The sequence below is a fragment of the Carassius auratus genome, chromosome 34 (assembly GCF_003368295.1).
Source record: "Carassius auratus strain Wakin chromosome 34, ASM336829v1, whole genome shotgun sequence".
Taxonomy (NCBI): Eukaryota; Metazoa; Chordata; class Actinopteri; order Cypriniformes; family Cyprinidae; genus Carassius; species Carassius auratus.
In genome coordinates this window covers 11,981,917-12,001,831 of record NC_039276.1, presented here as the reverse complement: position 1 = coordinate 12,001,831, position 19,915 = coordinate 11,981,917, and the positions used below count along the sequence as shown (strand labels likewise).

The 19,915-nt window shown below is 37.7% G+C and overlaps 1 protein-coding gene across 1 annotated transcript in view; it reads right to left on the bottom strand.

Moving 5' to 3' along the window:
- Positions 1 to 1,509: 1,509 nt before the first annotated feature.
- LOC113053212 (parathyroid hormone 2 receptor-like) overlaps positions 1,510 to 19,915 on the bottom strand; it is a 43,738-nt gene continuing 25,332 nt past the window's right edge. The window contains exons 8-13 of the mRNA XM_026218050.1: positions 18,344 to 18,404; positions 12,195 to 12,261; positions 8,256 to 8,350; positions 6,422 to 6,560; positions 4,852 to 4,893; positions 1,510 to 2,385 (exon numbers count right to left, since the gene is read on the bottom strand). Coding sequence (XP_026073835.1) covers positions 1,996 to 2,385; positions 4,852 to 4,893; positions 6,422 to 6,560; positions 8,256 to 8,350; positions 12,195 to 12,261; positions 18,344 to 18,404 — 794 coding nt within the window. The 3' untranslated portion in view covers positions 1,510 to 1,995. The remainder of the gene's footprint in view (positions 2,386 to 4,851; positions 4,894 to 6,421; positions 6,561 to 8,255; positions 8,351 to 12,194; positions 12,262 to 18,343; positions 18,405 to 19,915) is intronic.

Genomic DNA, 19,915 nt, shown 5'->3' with positions numbered 1-19,915 from the left:
AATTCAAATCCCACTTACGTGATGGTTATACGTCATGGGGTAACATATTTGCATAAGCCCACCTATGTACCTTGGACATTTTTTCCACTGTACCACAGCAGTACAGCCCCAATCATTTTTGTGTTCCCATCATTTTACTGACATCTGCTTCACTAAAATTCAACACAGGATTCACAAAATACTTACTCTAGAAAGACGGATCAGTCCTGTTTGTTTGGACTAGCTGGCTCCACTGAATCATAACCAGTAAGCATGATAAATAATAGATGTTTATATTTTATATTGAGCATTCATAATGTGGAACTCTGGCAATAGTTGTATCGTTTCTGACATGTGCTGTACGCAGAAGACCAATCACAACAGACTGGGCCATCTGACCAATCAGAGCAGAGTAGGCTCACAGAAAGGAGGGGTTTAGAAACTGACTCTTAGAACTGATTCGAACAAACATTTGAGAATATGTGGAAAATGAGGTGATATTAAAAACATATTTCAAGAAAATGAAAGTGTTTATTTTACATTGCATGTAAACATATTGTAGTAAATTCCCAAAACAAAATTAGGAACATAAAAAATTGCATAATAGGTGCAATTCAAACAAAATTTAAATAGAAAAAATATCCATAATCAAGATTACCATTGCTATCCTGTCTCATCTCATTGCACCCAAACCAGATTGGTCTATTGTTAATTAACCTTCTGCTCTGTTTACACCTGGTATTAAGAAATGTTTTGGTTGATCGGATCACAAGTACACAAGCGAGACACATTCCCATTTACACCCAGTGTTTTTATCCATCTCTTTTTGACCACCTCAGTCCTGATTTGATGGGAGGGTCTACTGGTGAGGGTATATGTGGGCTTTTTCAGATTTTTTGATCTAATATTGAATAAGGCTCACACAACTTACATTAATACATAAAAGGAGACAATTAAAAACAATACAGATAGCAGCAGCTTTCGTTTCTGCTATGATATCTGGAAAACTTTGTTGAACGCTGTGGGTTTGTTTTAGAAACAGGACTGGTAAGACAACATTGGCCTTCACACCGATCTTTCGATTTCAGATGGCAAAGTTTAAAAATGGTCTTCAACAATGTATGCCACAGTGTTTTAGATTTAGGTCAGAAGGCAAAGAAAAGGTGGTCTTTTGTTGCTGTTTGAATTCATTTAACCATGACCCCCACACTACTATTTTTGACAAACTCTGGAAGTGGTTGAAAGTGGACAAGCTCAAAACTTTTTACACCCTGTTAATACCTGTATTCAGTGCATCTTAACACCAGGTGTAGACAGGGCCTCTGATGTGCCTGACATGTAGCTTCAGAGTTTCTGATCTAAACAACCTCAAACCAGGATGTGATGTAAGTGATAAAGTGGAAAATAATTCTTACATTTAAGAAACCAGCACTGTCCGAATTTTGTTATGTATCTGAAATACATTTTATTGAATTATTAAAATTTTTCCTCTGTAGTGGAATACATGACGGACAATGGAGACTTTTTTCACCCCAACTTTCAATAGTTCTTAATAAAAATGATCCTGAGCGTTGATTCTATGGTCTACACAAATATGTGGAAGTCATGCTGTTGACTTGATGACATCTTAGCAACTGAAACCAGTATTCAAAAATAAAAAGTTGGTGTTGCAATTGAAAATAAAAAAATCAAGTATTCACATTGTCCAGATGGCAGTTTAAGAACTGCATGAAGCAACAAGAAACTTTATTCATCAGCATTTCCATAGCTGTGAATACTTCTTGTTAAAGTGATGAGTGGAGATATCTTGCCATGAACATATCAATCTGTCTGCGTATGGCAATGTGTCAAAAACAAAACTATGTGTCACAGCTTGAACAGGAAGTGCTCGTTGCTGAGGTGCTGTTGCCACCCAAAGCAGTGTGTGCTGCAGGTCACAAACTGTCATTTTTGCTCTTTAACCAATGCCCAATGTGCTATTATACCCAATTTGTCTGTATATCATCGCACCATTATCTACAGAGTTTCCTCGTCATCCTCCAGGCCACTGCTGGGCCTCGTGGGCAGGGACTCCTTCAGCAGGATGTCATCGACCTGCTTTGTACTGTCCTCTGGCTCCTCAGGTATGGATGGTGGCAAGCTGTCAGCATCTGAATTGAGCACATAGCCTGGCAAGGAGGCATGGGCACTAATGGTTGGCCCCCCGCTGCTGCGGTAGACTCGGCTGGAGAAGAGCGTGGTGGAACGGGTGCCAGGACCACCGGTAGCAAGCTGGGACTGACTGCTGGTGCTGTTGTTTAGGCCCGTCAACACAGAGCCGTAGCGGTAGCTCCCACACACCACCGGGCCCTTCCAATCAAATGCTAGGTTCCACCGTGTCCATGTTTTCTTGATCTCAGTCTGGACCTGGGGATCAGAGTTAGATGCTAAAGGACACTAGATGTTGAAATGCACACTGACTTTACAGTATTTTTTCAATGGAAAATGATCCGTAATTTAGCCCACTTAGATAACTGTGTTGTTCACTGGATGAAGAACATCAAGAATTGTCTTCTAATTAAGAAATAAAAGGAAATTTTCTACACTGATTTTATCCCTCTGATTTAAAAACACTCTTTAATTGTTAAAAAAAGGAGTCTCTGCTGTAAGACTTCAATGGAAATGCTCATTGCTATAATTAACATCTTTGCATATGAAATTAGCATGAGCACTTCCATTCTTTTGGGAGTATACACTAATTCTAAAACAAAACCACATATTTGTACAAGACAAGTGTGAAATCAATGTGGGGAAAAAAATATAATCTCTGAAATATACAGTCTGAACTAGATGTGAATTTTTACAAAACTGAAAAAGAGTTAGGTTGCGCCCTGCTCTCCCCCTACCTGTTACAATTTTTCTTTCAATTACAATTTAGTAAATTCTTCTCCTCGTCATTCCAAATGGTGCAGCCCAGGGGTGTCAAACTCAATTCCTGGATGGCCGGAGCCCTGCGGAGTTTAGATTCAACCCTAATTAAACACACCTGATCCAACGAATCAAGTCCTTCAGGCTTATTTGAAAATATTATGTGTGTTGGAGCAGGGTTGAAACAAAACTCTGTAGGGCTCCGGCCCTCCAGGATTTGAGCTTGACACTGGTGTAGCCAATTCAATTCAAATTCACACTCAGGAATTGAAAAGGCGCTAATCCTTTAATTCTGAATTTTGCACAAGGCTGAATTTGGCATTTAACAACTAGACAGGGCAACACAGATTAAAGAACAACAGCCTACCCCGACAGCTGGGATGGTGAACACAACTCCACACTTGTTCCACCCACTGGCTTGTTCTGATTGGGCCATTGTTTTAAAACTAACTCAACTACTCAAGTTTAACTACAGTATGTTTAAATTGATAACAATATTGTTACATTTACATAGCATTCACAGCTTTTTAGTGGGTGGTGGGATCTCCATTAACACCTCCAGTTTGTAGCATCTGCCTGGCTGAAGCAAAGACAGCCATAGCGTGCCAAAACGCCCACCACACACTGACTGCTGGTGGAGAGGAGACCAAGTGCTGTAGCCAGTCAGTTTAAATAGGCATGAGTAGGAGGCTATGATGAAAGGAGGCCAAAGAACAATTTTGGCCAGCATGTCAGGGTTGTACTCCTACTCTTCTTGAGAAGCCCCCTGGGATTGCTAATGACCTCAGAGTCAGGGCTAGTTTAACAACTCATCCGAAAGACTGGGTGAGCACACCCTGGCCACCCTAACACCTTTTCCAACAGCAACCTAGTTTTCTGAAGAAGGTCTCCCATCCACATTCTAACCAGTCTCAACCCTTCTTCACTTCAGTGGAAAACAGGCTTTCTAAACAAGACACCATAAAGCCAAGGTCACACTACAAGAATAAAGCGCATCGTCCTTACATGGTTTTGGTACGCAGACAATCCCAGAAGGTAGGAAACAGCAGTTAAACTAGAACATGTTAAGTGTGCAACACTTCTTAGTGTGAGAGATCCACTGCAGCTGTATCCCAATCCACAATACTGATTCATCCTTAATTTCCTGGGCCATAAAGTATTCAAGAAATGGATCCCTCATGACCCAGACGATCTCAAAACTCATTGAACTCTGGCAACAACAGCACCTTTTTTTTTTTTTTTGAGAAAAATAATTGCTGGGTTTGACTTAAATATACAATGGTACAAATGTTACGAGAGACCTTAAACATTTATTTGCATCTTATTAAGATGCTATTTCAGAGATAGTATATACTTTTTATTATGTACATAAATGGACCAAGGTTGAAATATTTAGACAGGTTGTGGACCCTGACTTGTTTTCAGACAACTGAATATAACTTTAAAAAATACAAAAGTCCAGTTCAAACATTACTGCTGCTTGTCAATGCCAGCAAGGCCCCAAGAGCCATACTCCTTAGGCTAGACCATCCCATTTAACAACACTCGGTCTGACCTTCATGGCCTTTGAAGATATAGCCTTTGAAGTCTGCTTCCTTAGAATAATGCAGCCCTCGAATTGCACTTAAAAATAGGTTCCAAAGGGGTTTTTGCAGTAATGCCATAGAATGTCTATTTTTGGTCCCCCAAAGAACCTTTTAGTGAATAGTTCGTAAAATAACCATATATATATATATATAGATGCCAATAAAGAACCTTTATTTTTAAGAGTGTGGTCTACGATTATTTGTGCACAGTGTGCACCAGCATAACAGAAAACAAGAAATAAGAAGTCTTTACATGTGTGACAGGCACTCAATGCAGAGGCCAAAGTGTCCAAAAAGAATGAGAAAACAGCACAGAATACAAAAGCACATGCTGTGATAACCCCCTTTATTGTGAATAAGCAGCTTTGCTGATGCTCACCTCTCCATTACAGTAGCAGTAGATGATAGACACAAAGAAGCCCTAGAAGAAAACAAAAATAGATATTAGTTAAGAAAAATAATTTGATTATTTATGGTGCAGGTTAATGTATGTGGCAAAGATTAATTGGTAACACTTTACAATACAAAATAAAAATTGAACAAACTAAAAATGAACAGTACTTCTACAGCATTTATTAATCTTTGTTAACATTAAATTCAACATTTACAAATGCATTATTAAAATCAAAAGTTGAGCTTGTTAACATTAGTTAATGCACTGTAAATTAACATGAACTAACAAAGAACAACTGTATTTTCATTGCGTCACATTTAGCCGGGTGTATTATAGGGCCCAATGTATGAGCAATATTAATTCATTAGCCAACCGCAGAAATTGGAGTTTTCTATTTCACAATCACTATTTGATTTTTTTTTTTTATAAAGAAACACATGTATAAAGACATTAATTTGTAAGTTTGGTCACAATTTGGTGATAAAGAAGGAAAGATTAATCTCGGGGAAATGTTCATATGTTATAAACAGTTAATTGATGCACTGGTCCATGTTTTTTCTTGGTCATGGATTGTTTTCAGTGAGTTGGCATCATTATTTTCATATTGGGTATTTAAGTAGTTACAGTTGACACTGACCATCTGTTTAGTTTATATATTATATTTAGCAGCATAAAAACAAATTCAATGTTTCTGCATTTCATAAAATCATTTTATTGCATTACCCAGTTCTGTGAATTGTAATTGATGATACCATAAGTGTAAAGTGAAGTGATGTATTCTTGATGTGAAGGACATGCATTGAATCGTGTCATCCAGCGCCAGATAAAAAAAAAAAAAAAGCTCTTAACCTAACCAGCACCTGTCATTTAAGACAACTGAACTTCTCTGACAGAAATCAATGTGGTGTGTCATGAGAAGTCAAGCCTATTTGGAGTGCTGTGAATTGGATTGACCTGTCATTCTCTGTCCTACATGCTAGATTTTATTTTGTGCAGTTTGCAACGATCATCTACAGTACATGTAAGCAAAATTCCCATCAACATCTGTGGGTCCATATTAAACATATTTACTAGTTGTAAACTATTATCATGCATAGTTTGTGTTCTGTATTAAATATCTGAGTTTTTCCCAAATAAACCACTTTTTTTTATTTTCCTTGCAATATGAAAAATTTACAAAATTTTTAAGAGAAGATTAGCCATTCATTTCTTTAGCGAAGTTTTCTCTCTCTTTTTCCCTCTGCAACAGTGGAGTATTTTTATAGTACAAGAAATGCTTTGAATGCACAAAAATGTTTCATTACCAGAGCTTTTTTTTCATTGCACAGGCTTGTAAATAAAGAGTGTTTTTCCCTTTTATTTAGTTTTTCCCTTTTATTAATGGATAATATATCCATATTAATCAATGCAAAATATATGCACAGTATATGTATAATTGTATACAAATTTGAATTTAAGATGTTGGATTATCAAAAGAAAAACAAATCCATGTTGACTTGCAGAGATCACTGATTACATTAGCCATTCATGAAATAAAGGACTCGTTTCCTGGTACCTGGAAAGAATTGAAGAACAGCTCACAATACATCCGCACCTCCCAGCCAAGACCTGCGAATGTGTGTGGCATTCCAACAAACACAATGTAGTGCACACCAAATACAAACACCAACACAAGTGTAGATTTGGCAAGCTTCCTGAACAGAGAGAAATGAAAATATGTTGTGAATGAATGGGATAGTTCACTAAAATATTCTGTTATTTACTCACCCTTGTGTCAAAACCTGTTTGAATCTCTATCCTTTGTGGAACACAAAAACAGATACCGAGCTACATTTGCACAGCAAAATTCAGAGAGCGAAATGCAATCATCTCATTAGGGATCAGCGCAATCTTGAAATTACATGAGGGACACAAGGCGACAAATTTCCTCTTGCACATTTCCCATCGGATTCAAAACTGTTGAACTGCTTGATTTGGAAGTGACCTCTGAGTAAGCAGTGCAGCATGCCTGATGCACGCTTTACTATTGACAATGAACCTACTTTGGAACAAAGTTTCACAAAACTTTCACTAATGTGATCGCACCTGTAGGAATTAATGTTCAGGCTGGTATTTTTTCTTAAGGTAAACAGGGGCAGATTATGTGGAGCTCCAATAAAAATATAAAATCATCGTAAAAGAAGCCCATTTATTTTCAAGTCTTCAGAAACTACATGATAGATCTGTGCCAGAAACAGACTGATAGTGAAGATGTCATTTACTATGAATCATCCTCTCCACTGCAACGTTATCATATGGATATTCAGATGACTAGAGGACACAAGACCTTTTATTGCCTGTGTGTGATGACGCAGTTGCTATATTATGAATTCAGAAAGTCTGTCTTTAATCCTTGTTTGATGGATTGCATCCCGCTCAACTGTCACCTCTGTGTGGCTTTAATCAGAATAAAGACATGTGCAACATCTAAATTGCTACACCTTGCCTGCCAGACAGGTTAAAATGTCTTATAAATAAGTCATGAAAAGAAACATTCAAAATAATTGGGGAAAAGTAATGCTGGAAGATCCTGAGGTATAAATCCTCTTTTAATTGAAGTGTTCCAGTAAAAGTAGTGTCAAATGAGAGTCAAACGATGTGATGTGCGAGCGTACAAGGTCATTTGCATTAAAGATTCATTTCTATTCGATTTATGACAAAGCTCTTTTTGGCTGAGCAAAACACACTATTTGCTGATGTGTTTGTAAATATGACTGTCTGTGTCTTCATGTGTGTTCTACTAGCTCTGCAAGCTGACACCTGTGGTTCTTTGTACTGTTTATTAGCAGGGAGGCAACAATGATGATACTGTTATTAGCAAATCAAAATGACATCCACTGGCATTGTGTTTGCTCCAAACTGGATTCTTTCAGAGTGCATCCAGAATAACATTTTGACATGCAAGATCCAAATATGCTTTTATAGGGTTTAAAAGCGTTGTTTTTCAAACGCAGACAAAGATGGAAGCCAAAATTGTTTCTTTCAGCATGAAACAAGATCAAATCTATCATAGCCAGTGTCTTTAAAAACGTGTCACAGATTTCAGCATATGATGGAATGAAAGAAAACACAACCTGAATCAAACTGGAGAATGAGTAGGTGTAGGGGAAGCTTATTATCGCATCTCTTAGCCACAGGCAATTCTGCCTCCAAGCTGTCAGATGAAAGATTTTGCCTAAATTACATAAGGAAATAAATAACTGCTGTAGGGACAGTTTCCACTCTCAGAAATCTAATAGCAGAGACAGTGCCACTGTAATGACAGAAACAATTTGGGCTGGTACAACACTGCATTAAAAAATTCAAGGCACTTGAATGAAAACAGGCCCAGTGGGAGTGAAGGCACAAACCTGTACTGTTTCCGTGTGTCGTATCTGCCTGCGTTAGTCTCACGGATCTTGGTGGCAAGAACCCGCACGATATTCACAAACAGGAGGAAGTTCAGCTGAAAGAAAAAAAAAAAACAAAGAGAATGAACTGAGTAAAAGGTAACAGCTAATAAAAGCCCTTCCCTGCCTAAACATACTTTGTGTGTCTTATCTTCCTCTTCACAATACCCCTTACATTCTCTGTGAAGTTCAGGTCAGACATGTTGACTCATCAATCAAGCACAGTAATATCATGGTCAGCAAATCACGTTGGTTTTGGCAATGTGGGCAGGTGCTAAAGTCCTGCTGGAAAATTAAATCAGCATCTCCAAAAAGCTTGTCAGCAGATGGAAGCATAAAGTGTTCCAAAATCTCCTAGTAGACGGCTGCATTGACTTTGGACTTGATAAAACACAATGGACCAACGCCAGCAGATGCTACATCTCCCCAAATCACCTCTGACTTCGGAAACTTCTGAAGCCCTCCCAAGTTCTTAAATCGGCTTTTCTTGACAATCTTCCCAAGGCTGTGATAATCCCTGTTGCTTGTGCACCTTTTCCTACCACATTTTTTCCTTCCAGTCAACTTTCTATTAATATATTTTGATACAGCACTCTAAAAACAGCCCGCCCCTCCTTGTGTCAATGATCTTGAACTGTCAAGTCAGCAGTCTTTCCCATAATTGTGGTTGCATGTTTCTAAACGAGCCCAAGAGGTACCCAGTATTTATACTCAAAATTAATCAAACTAATTAATTCAGAATGAAATATTAATTTTTTTTTAGATACTGATTTTTTTATTTTACTAAGCTTCGTAACCATCAGAATTAAAATAAAATATTTCAGTTTGCATTGTGAAAGTTATTTTATGAAGACATGAAAATTACTAAAAAGACAAAAATAAAATGTTTGTGAATCATTGAATGATTGTAAATCAAAAATGAATACACTGTATCTCTTCTTAAACAAAAACCCACCACATTTTTCCATTCAGGGCCTGTGGTGCTCTTCGACATGCAACAGAAAAACTATGATATCACTTCCAATCAAGACAATCACACATTTAAATGACCCCTTCTGCAGAATATTGCCCCACACTCACCATCTGTTCAGTGGGAGTATGAGACAAAATGGAAATGTGCTTTTATGGTTTGCAACACATGAGTTTAAACTGGCCAAATTTTACTCTGAATCTGCTATTAATTGTTATCCATATTACATATGGACCGAGGAGAAAAAGCACAACCATAAACTTGTTTCACTGTCTTTTAATGATATACTTTTGAGGCAAAAGGGAAGAAAGAAGGACATATTAATTCACTTCTTGCTCAGTTTCTGTCTCATATTTTATAACCATTTATTTGCAAAAAAAGTCACAAAATATGAGATGGCAATAATAATAATATTTCAAAAAGTTATTCAGTGGTTAATCTTTCAGTGTGTTAACATGTGAAGCTGAATGACACAGTGTGAAATTTCGTCATTTCAGTGTCTGAGCAGATCAGCGTGAAATGGAGCTGAGGAACATTTAGTCATTTTCAGTCTTTTTTTGGGGGGGCAAAAGTCATGTTGGTAACATCTTTTTACAACCACGCAGACCAACTTCAATAGCCTTGTGTGTGTAACTTGTAAGGAGAAGTCCAGTTGTGCTGCCTGACACAAGTTAAACAGAGCTATGGAAAAAAGTAGTTGTGCCGAGGCAGTTCATCATCCCCCATAGAAAACTACATTTGCTCGATGTGCACAAAAAGAATAGCTGGATATACAAAATTTAATCTCTGACCAGTACGGAGATTACTAAAACCTAAACTAAACTAAAACCAGAATTTCCAGTCTTTCGTGGGCCTTTTAAGTAATTTACTCAAACAAACAAGCTAACCTTTCAGCAATGCCTCTGCCTTTGCCTCTGTTCCTGCCTGCCTCTGTATCCTTGAGGATGCAGTGATGGAGAATGAGCTGATTGTGCTGTAGAGCATTATTCAAAGGTCCGATAGAGCAAGATTCTTTTCAATTAAAAATACGGCGAGGAATAAAACAAGTATGTCAGACACATGTTAGGTGTAAGATATCTATTCCACTACCACTACATTTGCAATTAAATAGATTTTATTACATGGGGCTATTCACAGTAAGTATAAAAACATAGATGCAGTTTGAATTAACAGTGGCAGATTACGTTTGCGCCAAGTAAAAAAAGCATAAATCTCATTTTATTTGCACCAAGATGTAAATACTGTCAAATGATATACACAAACAGTGTATGAAAATTGTGCTATTTGTACTAAAAGTAGCATCTACTAGCGTTGTCAGTGAGGTTGATTTCTAGCACTCAGTGACACTACCTAAAAATTCAGTGCCTTCACAGAGTAATTGCTGGTCCCGGCCCACTCATTCCTGTCAGAAGTGCTGGCTCTGCCTCTGCCAGCATGACTAAGAACAACAAATAGTGTCACTTGTTATCGGCCCAATCAAAGTCCTTTAGAAAGTTTGTAACCCAAGAATAAATTCTTTAATATTCCGGTTCTGTAGAGAACCAACTGTCCAGAGTCAAGTTCATCCCTGCTCACAGTGTCATGAAAGGATCCATTATGACCCTCTCTGCTACATGGATGGCAGTAGATTGCCCAGAAAGCAGCTAGCAGCAGGCAATCAACAGCAGCTGTGAGGTCCAGAGCCTTACAGAAACAATGGTGTCATGTGACCAAGCATCAAACTGCTAGACCATGCATACTAGTGATAGACCCATCTGCGCTAAGATTTGCTGAGATATATCTGAATCTAGAATGATAACAAATTAATACTAAAGTACTTTTGTAGTTTGCTAGAAGTTTGTTTTTAGAGTAGAAAAGGGGCACTAATTACATTTCAATGGCATAGTTTGAAGTCTGTAATTTTTTCTTCTTTTGAAAGAAGCCTAAAATGCTCATGAAGGCTGCATTTGTTTGATCAAAAATACAGTAAAAAAAGTAATGTTGCTAAATATTATTTCAGTTTAAAAAAATTGTTTTATTTTATTGAAATGCAATTTATTGATGGCAAAGCCGAATCTTCAGCAGCCATTACTCCAGTCTTCAGTATTACATGATCTTTCAGAAATCATTTGCTGATTTGCTGCTCAAGAAATATTTCTTATTAGTATCAATGTTAAAAACGATCATGTTGATCATTATTTGTCTTGGAAACATGGTAGTGTTTTTATTTAGGATTTGATGAAGAATAGAAAATTAATTTGAAATTATATATGTGTGTATATATATATATATATATATAATTTCAAATTAATTTTCTATATATATATATATATATATATATATATATATATATATATATATATATATATATATATATATATATATATATATATATATATTTTAAGTGTTAGTGTTAAATTTTCAAATGTTTTTGGGGGCCACTGTGCATCACTTACAGTAAATGTATGCATGGCTTGGTGGTCAACTATCTTAATAGTCAAAACAGCATCTGAAAACCATTGTGTTCAATGTGATAAATCCTGTTTTTTAATTCAGCCTCAGATTGTTAAAGAAACATAATGAACTAGAAAGGAGAAGTGAGGTTAACATGTAGGCACCCCCGCTGAGACGTTTCAGGCTCTCCTGACTGTGCCCATGCCTGAATCATGTTATTGTCTGCATCCAATAATTGGAAAAACTGGTAGAAACTCACACATTCAAGTTGTAATTATGGTAATGTTCTTGCCAGTTCTTCTGACATTTGCCCTCTTTGGTAAAATGCTTTTCATCTTGCAGTGGTGAATAACAAAAGAATAAAGGTTAACTAAGATAGACAATTTCTCCCTCCTCAGGGAAAATTGCCTCAGTCTTTAACTGTTTCTTAGTCTATCACTTGGTTCTCACGCTGTTCTATTAAGATCCAGACAGTTTTTAATGTCAGTTTCACTCACCCCAATGGCTGTCAGAATGGGAACCTGGTAGATCCATTTGATGTTTCCTGCACTCAGCTCCCAGCACCTGCACACATAAGGAAAGATCGAATGAGAAACTGGCACACACAGTTTATGATTCAAGGGAAATTTAAAAGGCACAGAGCGAGACAGTGGCAGATAGGCAGATAGGTTTCCAGTCCCAGTGGCAGTGCACACTGTATAGATCAAAAGGACATAGTTTAGTCTCTTTCCCTCTCATTGAAATCACTGACCCCCTCCTTCACTTTAAGTAAACCAAGGCATTTTATAAAACTGTTTGTTTACCATTAATTTGTTTCATCCATTCATAATTACATTAGTAATGTTTACTATGATGTGGATCTGAATAGATAATCTGCCATTCAGAGGATACAACCCATAAATAGGATATACTGTAAGTACTCAGAGGGAAGGAGAATGCATGCAGTCTGGAGACAAAATAAGGAAACAACGAACATTCATTATTAATTACCTCAGAATGATAAACAGATTTTTAATTATCCTAATTCAAGAAATTTTAGTATCACAGATGATTAATAAATATGGGTACTGCAGGGAGTGTATCGTGTCCACTCTAATATAAAGGAACAAATGAACGAGTGCTATTGTTTCTTTCACATGCAATCCAACAAGGGCTCATTAAAATATGACTAGTCACTACTTTTTACATAACACAAGAAATAGAAAATAACACAAGCTTCACAGCAGAAAGACATCAACCGGGAAACACCAGAGAACTATATTTGTGTATAAGCCACATGATCAATGTTCAGAAAAAAACAAACAAATATAATATACATTGTTCAATAAACAAAAATATTAATAATATAAATATTAATAATAACAACAACAACAATAATAATAATAATAATAATAATAATAATAATAATAATAATAATAATAATAATTATTATTATTATTATTATTATTATATGAACTATTTTAGTTCCCTTTCAGTCAGTCATGTTCAACGTTATGTTGACACTGACGTTAGGGTCTCACTTGGGAGTTTTAATCACCTCTGAGTAATAAAAAAAACAGGACAATGAACATTGGCGAGTGGAATTTGCATGTCCAGGCACTCCCCCGTACACACGGGTAAATAACAGGGCATCGTGCACCCACTCATTCAGATTTTTGCTTCGGAGCAGAGTGGTTGCCATGTTTGAGCAATCACTCTCCCCTTCATCTCTAAAAGAGTAGAAGAGAAGTGAAATATCTCTTGCTGCAGGTGATTCTGACAGCAAATTCAGCGGAGTTTAAACAGTGTTTGGCACAGATAATTGCAGCGAATCCCCCAGGGTGCCTCAAAAAAAAAAAAAAGGAAAAAAAAGGAGCAGTTTTCCCCCAAAAGAGCAAGTGGTACGCGTCTTTTTAAACATGCAAAAGACTCATGGCAGATAGAGTGCAAACCAGTTAGTTATAAACAGTACAGATATAATGATTGTATGCACCCTACCACACACACAGTGATGCAGCTAGTCAGGATGCTCTCAATGGTGCCTCTGTTAAAGCTGCACAAGATTGTGGCCGGGGCTCTGGCTTTTCTAAGTTTTTGCGGAGGAAGTAGAGATGCTGCTGTGCTTTCTTGGCTAGTCCTGCAGTGTTGTCAGTCTAGGAGAGGTCCTCTGTGACGTGCATACCCAGGAATTTGGTGCTGCTCACTCTTTCCACAGTCGCACCGTTTATGGTCAGAGGAGCATGCTGAGTGAGCACTCTCCTGAAGGCAACTACAATCTCCTTTGTCTTCTCCACATTTAGAGAGAGATTGTTGTCACTGCACCACCCGGCCAGGCAGCTCACCTCGCTCCTGTAGTTTGTCTCATCTCTGTGGCTAATGAGACCCACCAGAGTCATGTCAACCGCAAACTTAATAAGGTGTGTGGAGTTGTGTGGCGGTGTGCAGTCATGGGTCAGCAGAGTGAAGAGGAGGGGGCTCAGCACACATCCTTGGGGGGCATGGCGAGTGCCGTGATCACTACTGTCCTTCTTCATGAGGGTTTGAGTTCCCTCTGCCTCTACTCAGCTATGCACTGATTTGCGCTCTGGGGGATCAGAGGATTATAGCACAAAGTTTGCGCCAGGGGTTATGCTCCTGAGTGATGCCACTGATCTGTCTTATGACTGATCTTGCTTGTTATTCTGGTCTCCGAGGAGGATCAGATTTCAGTCACTGCATCAGAGTGTGAGCCAGTGTCCAGTGATGATGAAGCATCAGCTCAGTGTCACCCCTTAACCCTTTGGGCTCAGTGAGTTGATGGCCGTGTTTCCCCAGGCTCCCATAAATATCAAGCTGGAGTGGAATTATCCACCCTCTCAAATTCAAATTCACCTCTTTTCTGCCCAAAGCTGCTTCTCAGCCTCCTCCACCCTAAATGCTCTTGATGGTGGGGCCACCTGGGAGTTTTCCTCTTGGTGAATAAGGTCACAGCACAGGCCCTCATCCAGACCATATTAACCTTGGTTGGCTCGGAGCACCATCTCTGACTGAACCTTGCAGAGATGTGCAATGCTGAAAAAGTGTGCTTTCTTTATGCACCCATCTCCCGAGCCGGCCTTTTTGGTGACACTGTCATAGACACTGCCCTCTTTTCATCGTACAAGAAAAGTGGTGGGTTGTGACAAGTCCTGGATCTTTGTGTCTTGAATCGGGCCCCTACACAAGCTCCAGTTTAAGATGCCTGAATGCATTCAGGAGGAAAACAGCAGTTCCACTGAAACAATTTCAGAGGCTCCAGGGGCATTTGTCATCTGCAGCTGCAGTAATGCCACTCGAATTGGTACGTATGAGACTTCTTTAGCACTGGCAATTCAACCGAGTCCCAAGATGGCACACTCAGCATGTCGATTATGCTGAGTTGTAACCAGACTTTCAGCTCCTGGTCATAACTCATCTTCTACAGGTAGGATTACCCTTGGAAGTGTACAGCCATGTTATTTTTACAAAAGACACCCCAAGACAGGCTGGGGTGCCGTGTGGATGGACATGCAGCCTCAGGCTCCTAAACAGGACTTCGACTGCAGAGACTGATTTGTTGCCTAAAGTTGTGGGCAGTACTACCTGTCCTGCGTTGGTTTCAACTGTTGCTTCAGGACAAGCATATGCTGATCTGCATGGACAACAATGTGACCACTGTGTACATCATTCATCAAGGAGGTCAACGCTAAAGTAGCATATCGCATCTCGTCTCCCATATCCTCCTCTGAAGACAGGCACGACTCAAGTCACTTCACACAATTCCAGGGCAGCTCAGTCATGCAGCAGACATGCTCTCTCAGACATGCAGACCCTGTGCAAGGTCAGGGAGGACAGGGGGCAGTTTTTGTTGGTTGCACCTTCCTGGCCCACTTGGACCTGGTTTTCTGACCTAATGGGCAGACTGGACTTTTTTGTTTTTTTAAATTAGAGTCAGAATGAAACCTCTAAAAATCTACAATATTTTGAAGATACCTATAACTTTCTTAACATTTGCTTTTCAGAGTGGACCATCTTATGATCATGCAGAAAGCCATTAACCCACCATCACTCATAACTGACAAATGTCTAGATACATGGTAGAGTTAACTTTGAATGAATAGAAGACCAGCTAGACGCAATATATATATATATATATATATATATATATATATATATATATATATATATATATATATATATATATATATATATATATATATATATATATATATATATATATATAATTGTATCTTTATTAACAAGGAAGTTGATTTACTATATTTTATTTTAGATTATGATTTATATTACTAAAAATACTTACAGTACTTGTTCTTCAAATGTTTGTTCATTTATGATTTATAATTTATAACATTCAATAAAGTACATGTGAAAAATAAGGGCAGCAATTACAGATTACTCAACAGTTAGATTCTAGTCTAATAATTTGGTTTACGGTATTAAAAAAAACTACTTTATTTTCACTCTGTAAAATAGTTCCATACGAAGTCAACTAAAACACAGACTGGAACACAGTATGTGAATGGAGTGAACTCTTGCATAAATTTAATTTGAAAGTTTTAGGAAATGTATTTAAAAGTATGGACTTGCACACAAATAACATTAAATACAATCTACAAGACTGTTTTTTTTTTTTTTTTTTTTTGCTGACATGGTTTTAGAAGTATTATGTATTAACTGAGAATTCTTATTTCCATGTACGTCTAGTTAATTAGTCTTGTTAACCCGTTTCCTTTTATATAAGATCTCTTGTTTTCCTTGTTCTTTATAAGTTTTTGTGCCATTTAAAAATAACAGTATTAACTGGTTCCCTAATTTCTGAGCACGTCACAGATTAAGTTTTCAGTTCTAAAACGTTTTACAAAAGGTCAACGAATTTGTGATATCTCCTAATATTTCAAAAGATTCACTGATTTCATGATACCTGTAGATACCGTATGATGCCCCTTAAATCATATTATGCTGTGTGGCTTTTTTCTTTGTTTCATATTTTTTTAAGATGCACAAAAGATAAAAGATACAGTTTGTGATAAGCTAACTAGGCCACCATAACAACACCAGTAAAAACAAAGACAGACTACAGCTAGAACAAAGCCTTATGTTTATGTTCTCCCCAGAGAAGCAGCAAGATATGGCTTGAAGACATTTGCTTTTGTAACATCACTAACAGCCTGTAAGCTGCAAGAATACTACTCGTGCTCTCGAGGGGAGTAAGACAATGACATTCATCAAGTGTTTGAAAATAAAACAGAGAAAAGATAAAGCCTTAGGCATGGTCCTACATCAGTGTACATGAAAACACTACTTCATTAAAGGGGGGGGTGAAATGCTATTTCATGCATACTGAGTTTTTTACACTGTTAAAGAGTTGGATTCCCATGATAAACATGGACAAAGTTTCAAAAATTAAGTTGTACGTTTGAAGGAGTATTTCTGTTCCAAAAATACTCCTTCCGGTTTGTCACAAGTTTCGGAAAGTTTTTTTCGAGTATGGCTCTGTGTGACGTTAGATGGAGCGGAATTTCCTTATATGGGTCCTAAGGGCACGTCTGCTGGAAGAGTGCGCGCTCCCGTATAGCAGAGCACTGAGAGAGGCTGTGCACAGACAATCACTGATCAGAGCGAGAGCGTCGCGAAATGTCACAAAAAAGGAGAGTGTTTTTGGTTGCCAGGGCAAGACAACCCTGCACAGATTACTAAAGAAAAAACAGCATTAAGGTATCAGTGGATGGAGTTTATTTTTACAGAGCATCAACGGAGTTGTGCAAGTGTTTGTGTTTGTTCCCTGCATTTCTAAAATGCTTGTTTTACAAACAAAGCCCAGTTTGACGACGGATTTGCGTATCGTTTATTTCTTAAGGATGATGCAATCCCAACGAAAAAGGGTCACGATTGTGTGTTGGAACCACAGGCGGTGAGTAAAACTGCTTCAAATTTCTCTGCCTCCTTGTTAGTGCGTCCGCCTCCCATCTGAGACCCGGGTTCGAGCCCCACTCGGAGCGAGTCCTTGCTGCTGCTGCTCTCGTTCAGTTTCAGCCTTCACAGCTGTCACAGCTTCCAAACGCTCTCAAAGCAACTGGCGCTAGTGATTATTTAGCTCCGCCCACACGTCACGCCTCTAGGCGCTCGTGTTTTTCCGGGAAAAATCGGTACAGACTATCTTTCTCTTATGAATATAATAAAACTAAATACTTTTTGGAGTTATGAAGGATGCAGTACTACTCTATAGGTACTCAAGATTAACATGATATTGAGTGAAAACGAGCATTTCACCCCCCCCTTTAAGATGATCTGGTGATAACACTGCAATGCTGTTTTAGTATAAAAACACAAACATTTTCTTGAACTTGAACTATAGGGAAGTGCAAATATTTATGATATATTCATTATTTTTGTTGAGAATGAAACAATACTGTGACCATTGCACTTTTTATTTGGCTAATTCAAAGCTAGCAAAAAGAAAACGGTAAAAAAAAAATATATATATTTTTTTTAAAATACTGATACAGTATTTTCCACTGGCATTAAACTTTTTCAGTCTACTTTGCAACCAACCATGGCTGTTTGTTTGAAAGGTGGCACTTCAAGCACTTCACTACAAAGGTGATTGAGATATGAGGTCAAGTTTTTGAGGATGAAAACATGCAATCACCTTGCATCTGCCAGCGTTGCCCTGACAACTGCCCATGCTGCAACAAAAAGAGCGGGAACACCTGAAATGAAACAAAGTAGAAAAAGTATATTTCAATGAACAGTTAAATTATATAAAATCTGAAGACAAATATGCTGCAGGTGATGATGTTGCAAATATACATCTAAAGAAAGTCAACTAAATTTGTAATGTAATCAGGGAACCCAAACTTTAATGACATTACATTCCTTAATATTACGTGGACTGTTCTAACAAGAATGCACTGCAATTTTATTTCCTAATTTAGTATGCATTCCCGTAAACCACAATAAATGGCATGAACAAAAGCTAACATCATGCAAATGGATGTTTAAATGTTTTAGGACATTTTATCCTCCATAAAATGTCCTAAAACATTTTAACATCCATTTACATGATGTTAGCTTTTGTTCGTGCCACTGAAGCATTATTAAACCTTCAACATTCCCCCAGGGGTTCAAGAGCACCTGCTGAGAATTGCACTCATAGATGGATATCCTGCAGCATAATCTCCATAAAATACAGCTTGTTTACTTATTGCCAATGGAGTGTTTTCACACCAAACTGGAAAGAAAGCAACTGTTCTGTCTGGTACAGTTGAAACTTTATTTTTTTTTTTTTTTTTACTTTGAATAGTTTGCCTTCAATTCACAATCACCCATTCATATAAAACCACTTTCTGTCTTTTAATATAAAGCATCCATATACCCTTCTTTAATTCATTACAAATAGAATGAAGTTCAAATCTACAGGTGACTACAGGACTACTGTCAGTAATATGCATGTATTATATAATTGAATAGTTTGATAGATTTGAAGGCACATATTAGGCTGCAAACCATAAAAATGCTAAAATTCAAATTTGAAGTATTTCTCTGCTTTTGGATAACCCCTAATGATGGTACTATTCAACACAATTTAATATTAACTTATTTTATCATGCATATTTAATCTTGAGTGGCTCAGCCACTAAGAAAAACCAAGATCACATCATGCATATCAAGAAACAAAACTGCCTGGATCTGAGGGTGCCCTCCTCTCAGACAGCAGTTCACATGGCGATGATGGGGTAACTGTGGGAGCCCGGGATTATCTTGCTGAAATACTGTGTGCCTTGACTCATACTACATTCTCTTCATGATACCACTGATGGAATGGAGCTCATTTCATGTGCTTTAACAGGCACACACGCTTTTATGGATCTGCTAGCATGACAATCTACTTACAGTTTTATCATTAGGACATTTTCCTGTAGATCACAAAAAAAGTATGTCAGAAGTTATTCTCACCTATACTCTCAGTCTCAATTGTATTTTCAACTGTCAAAGCATTTGTACTTTCATCTGTCTATTGAATCAATTCTTAAAGGTTGACACAGCTGGTTTTTGGTTTATGTTCATGTTTTGGTTTGTTATATTTAGTCTTTTTCATAGTTATGGTTCCAGCCATGTTTTCCCCTTGCCCTTATGCAATCATGAAATGTGTTGCCTTGTTATGTGTATTGTTCTTATTGGTTGATTTTGGCATTTCAAGCTCAAACCAGTGTGTGTGACG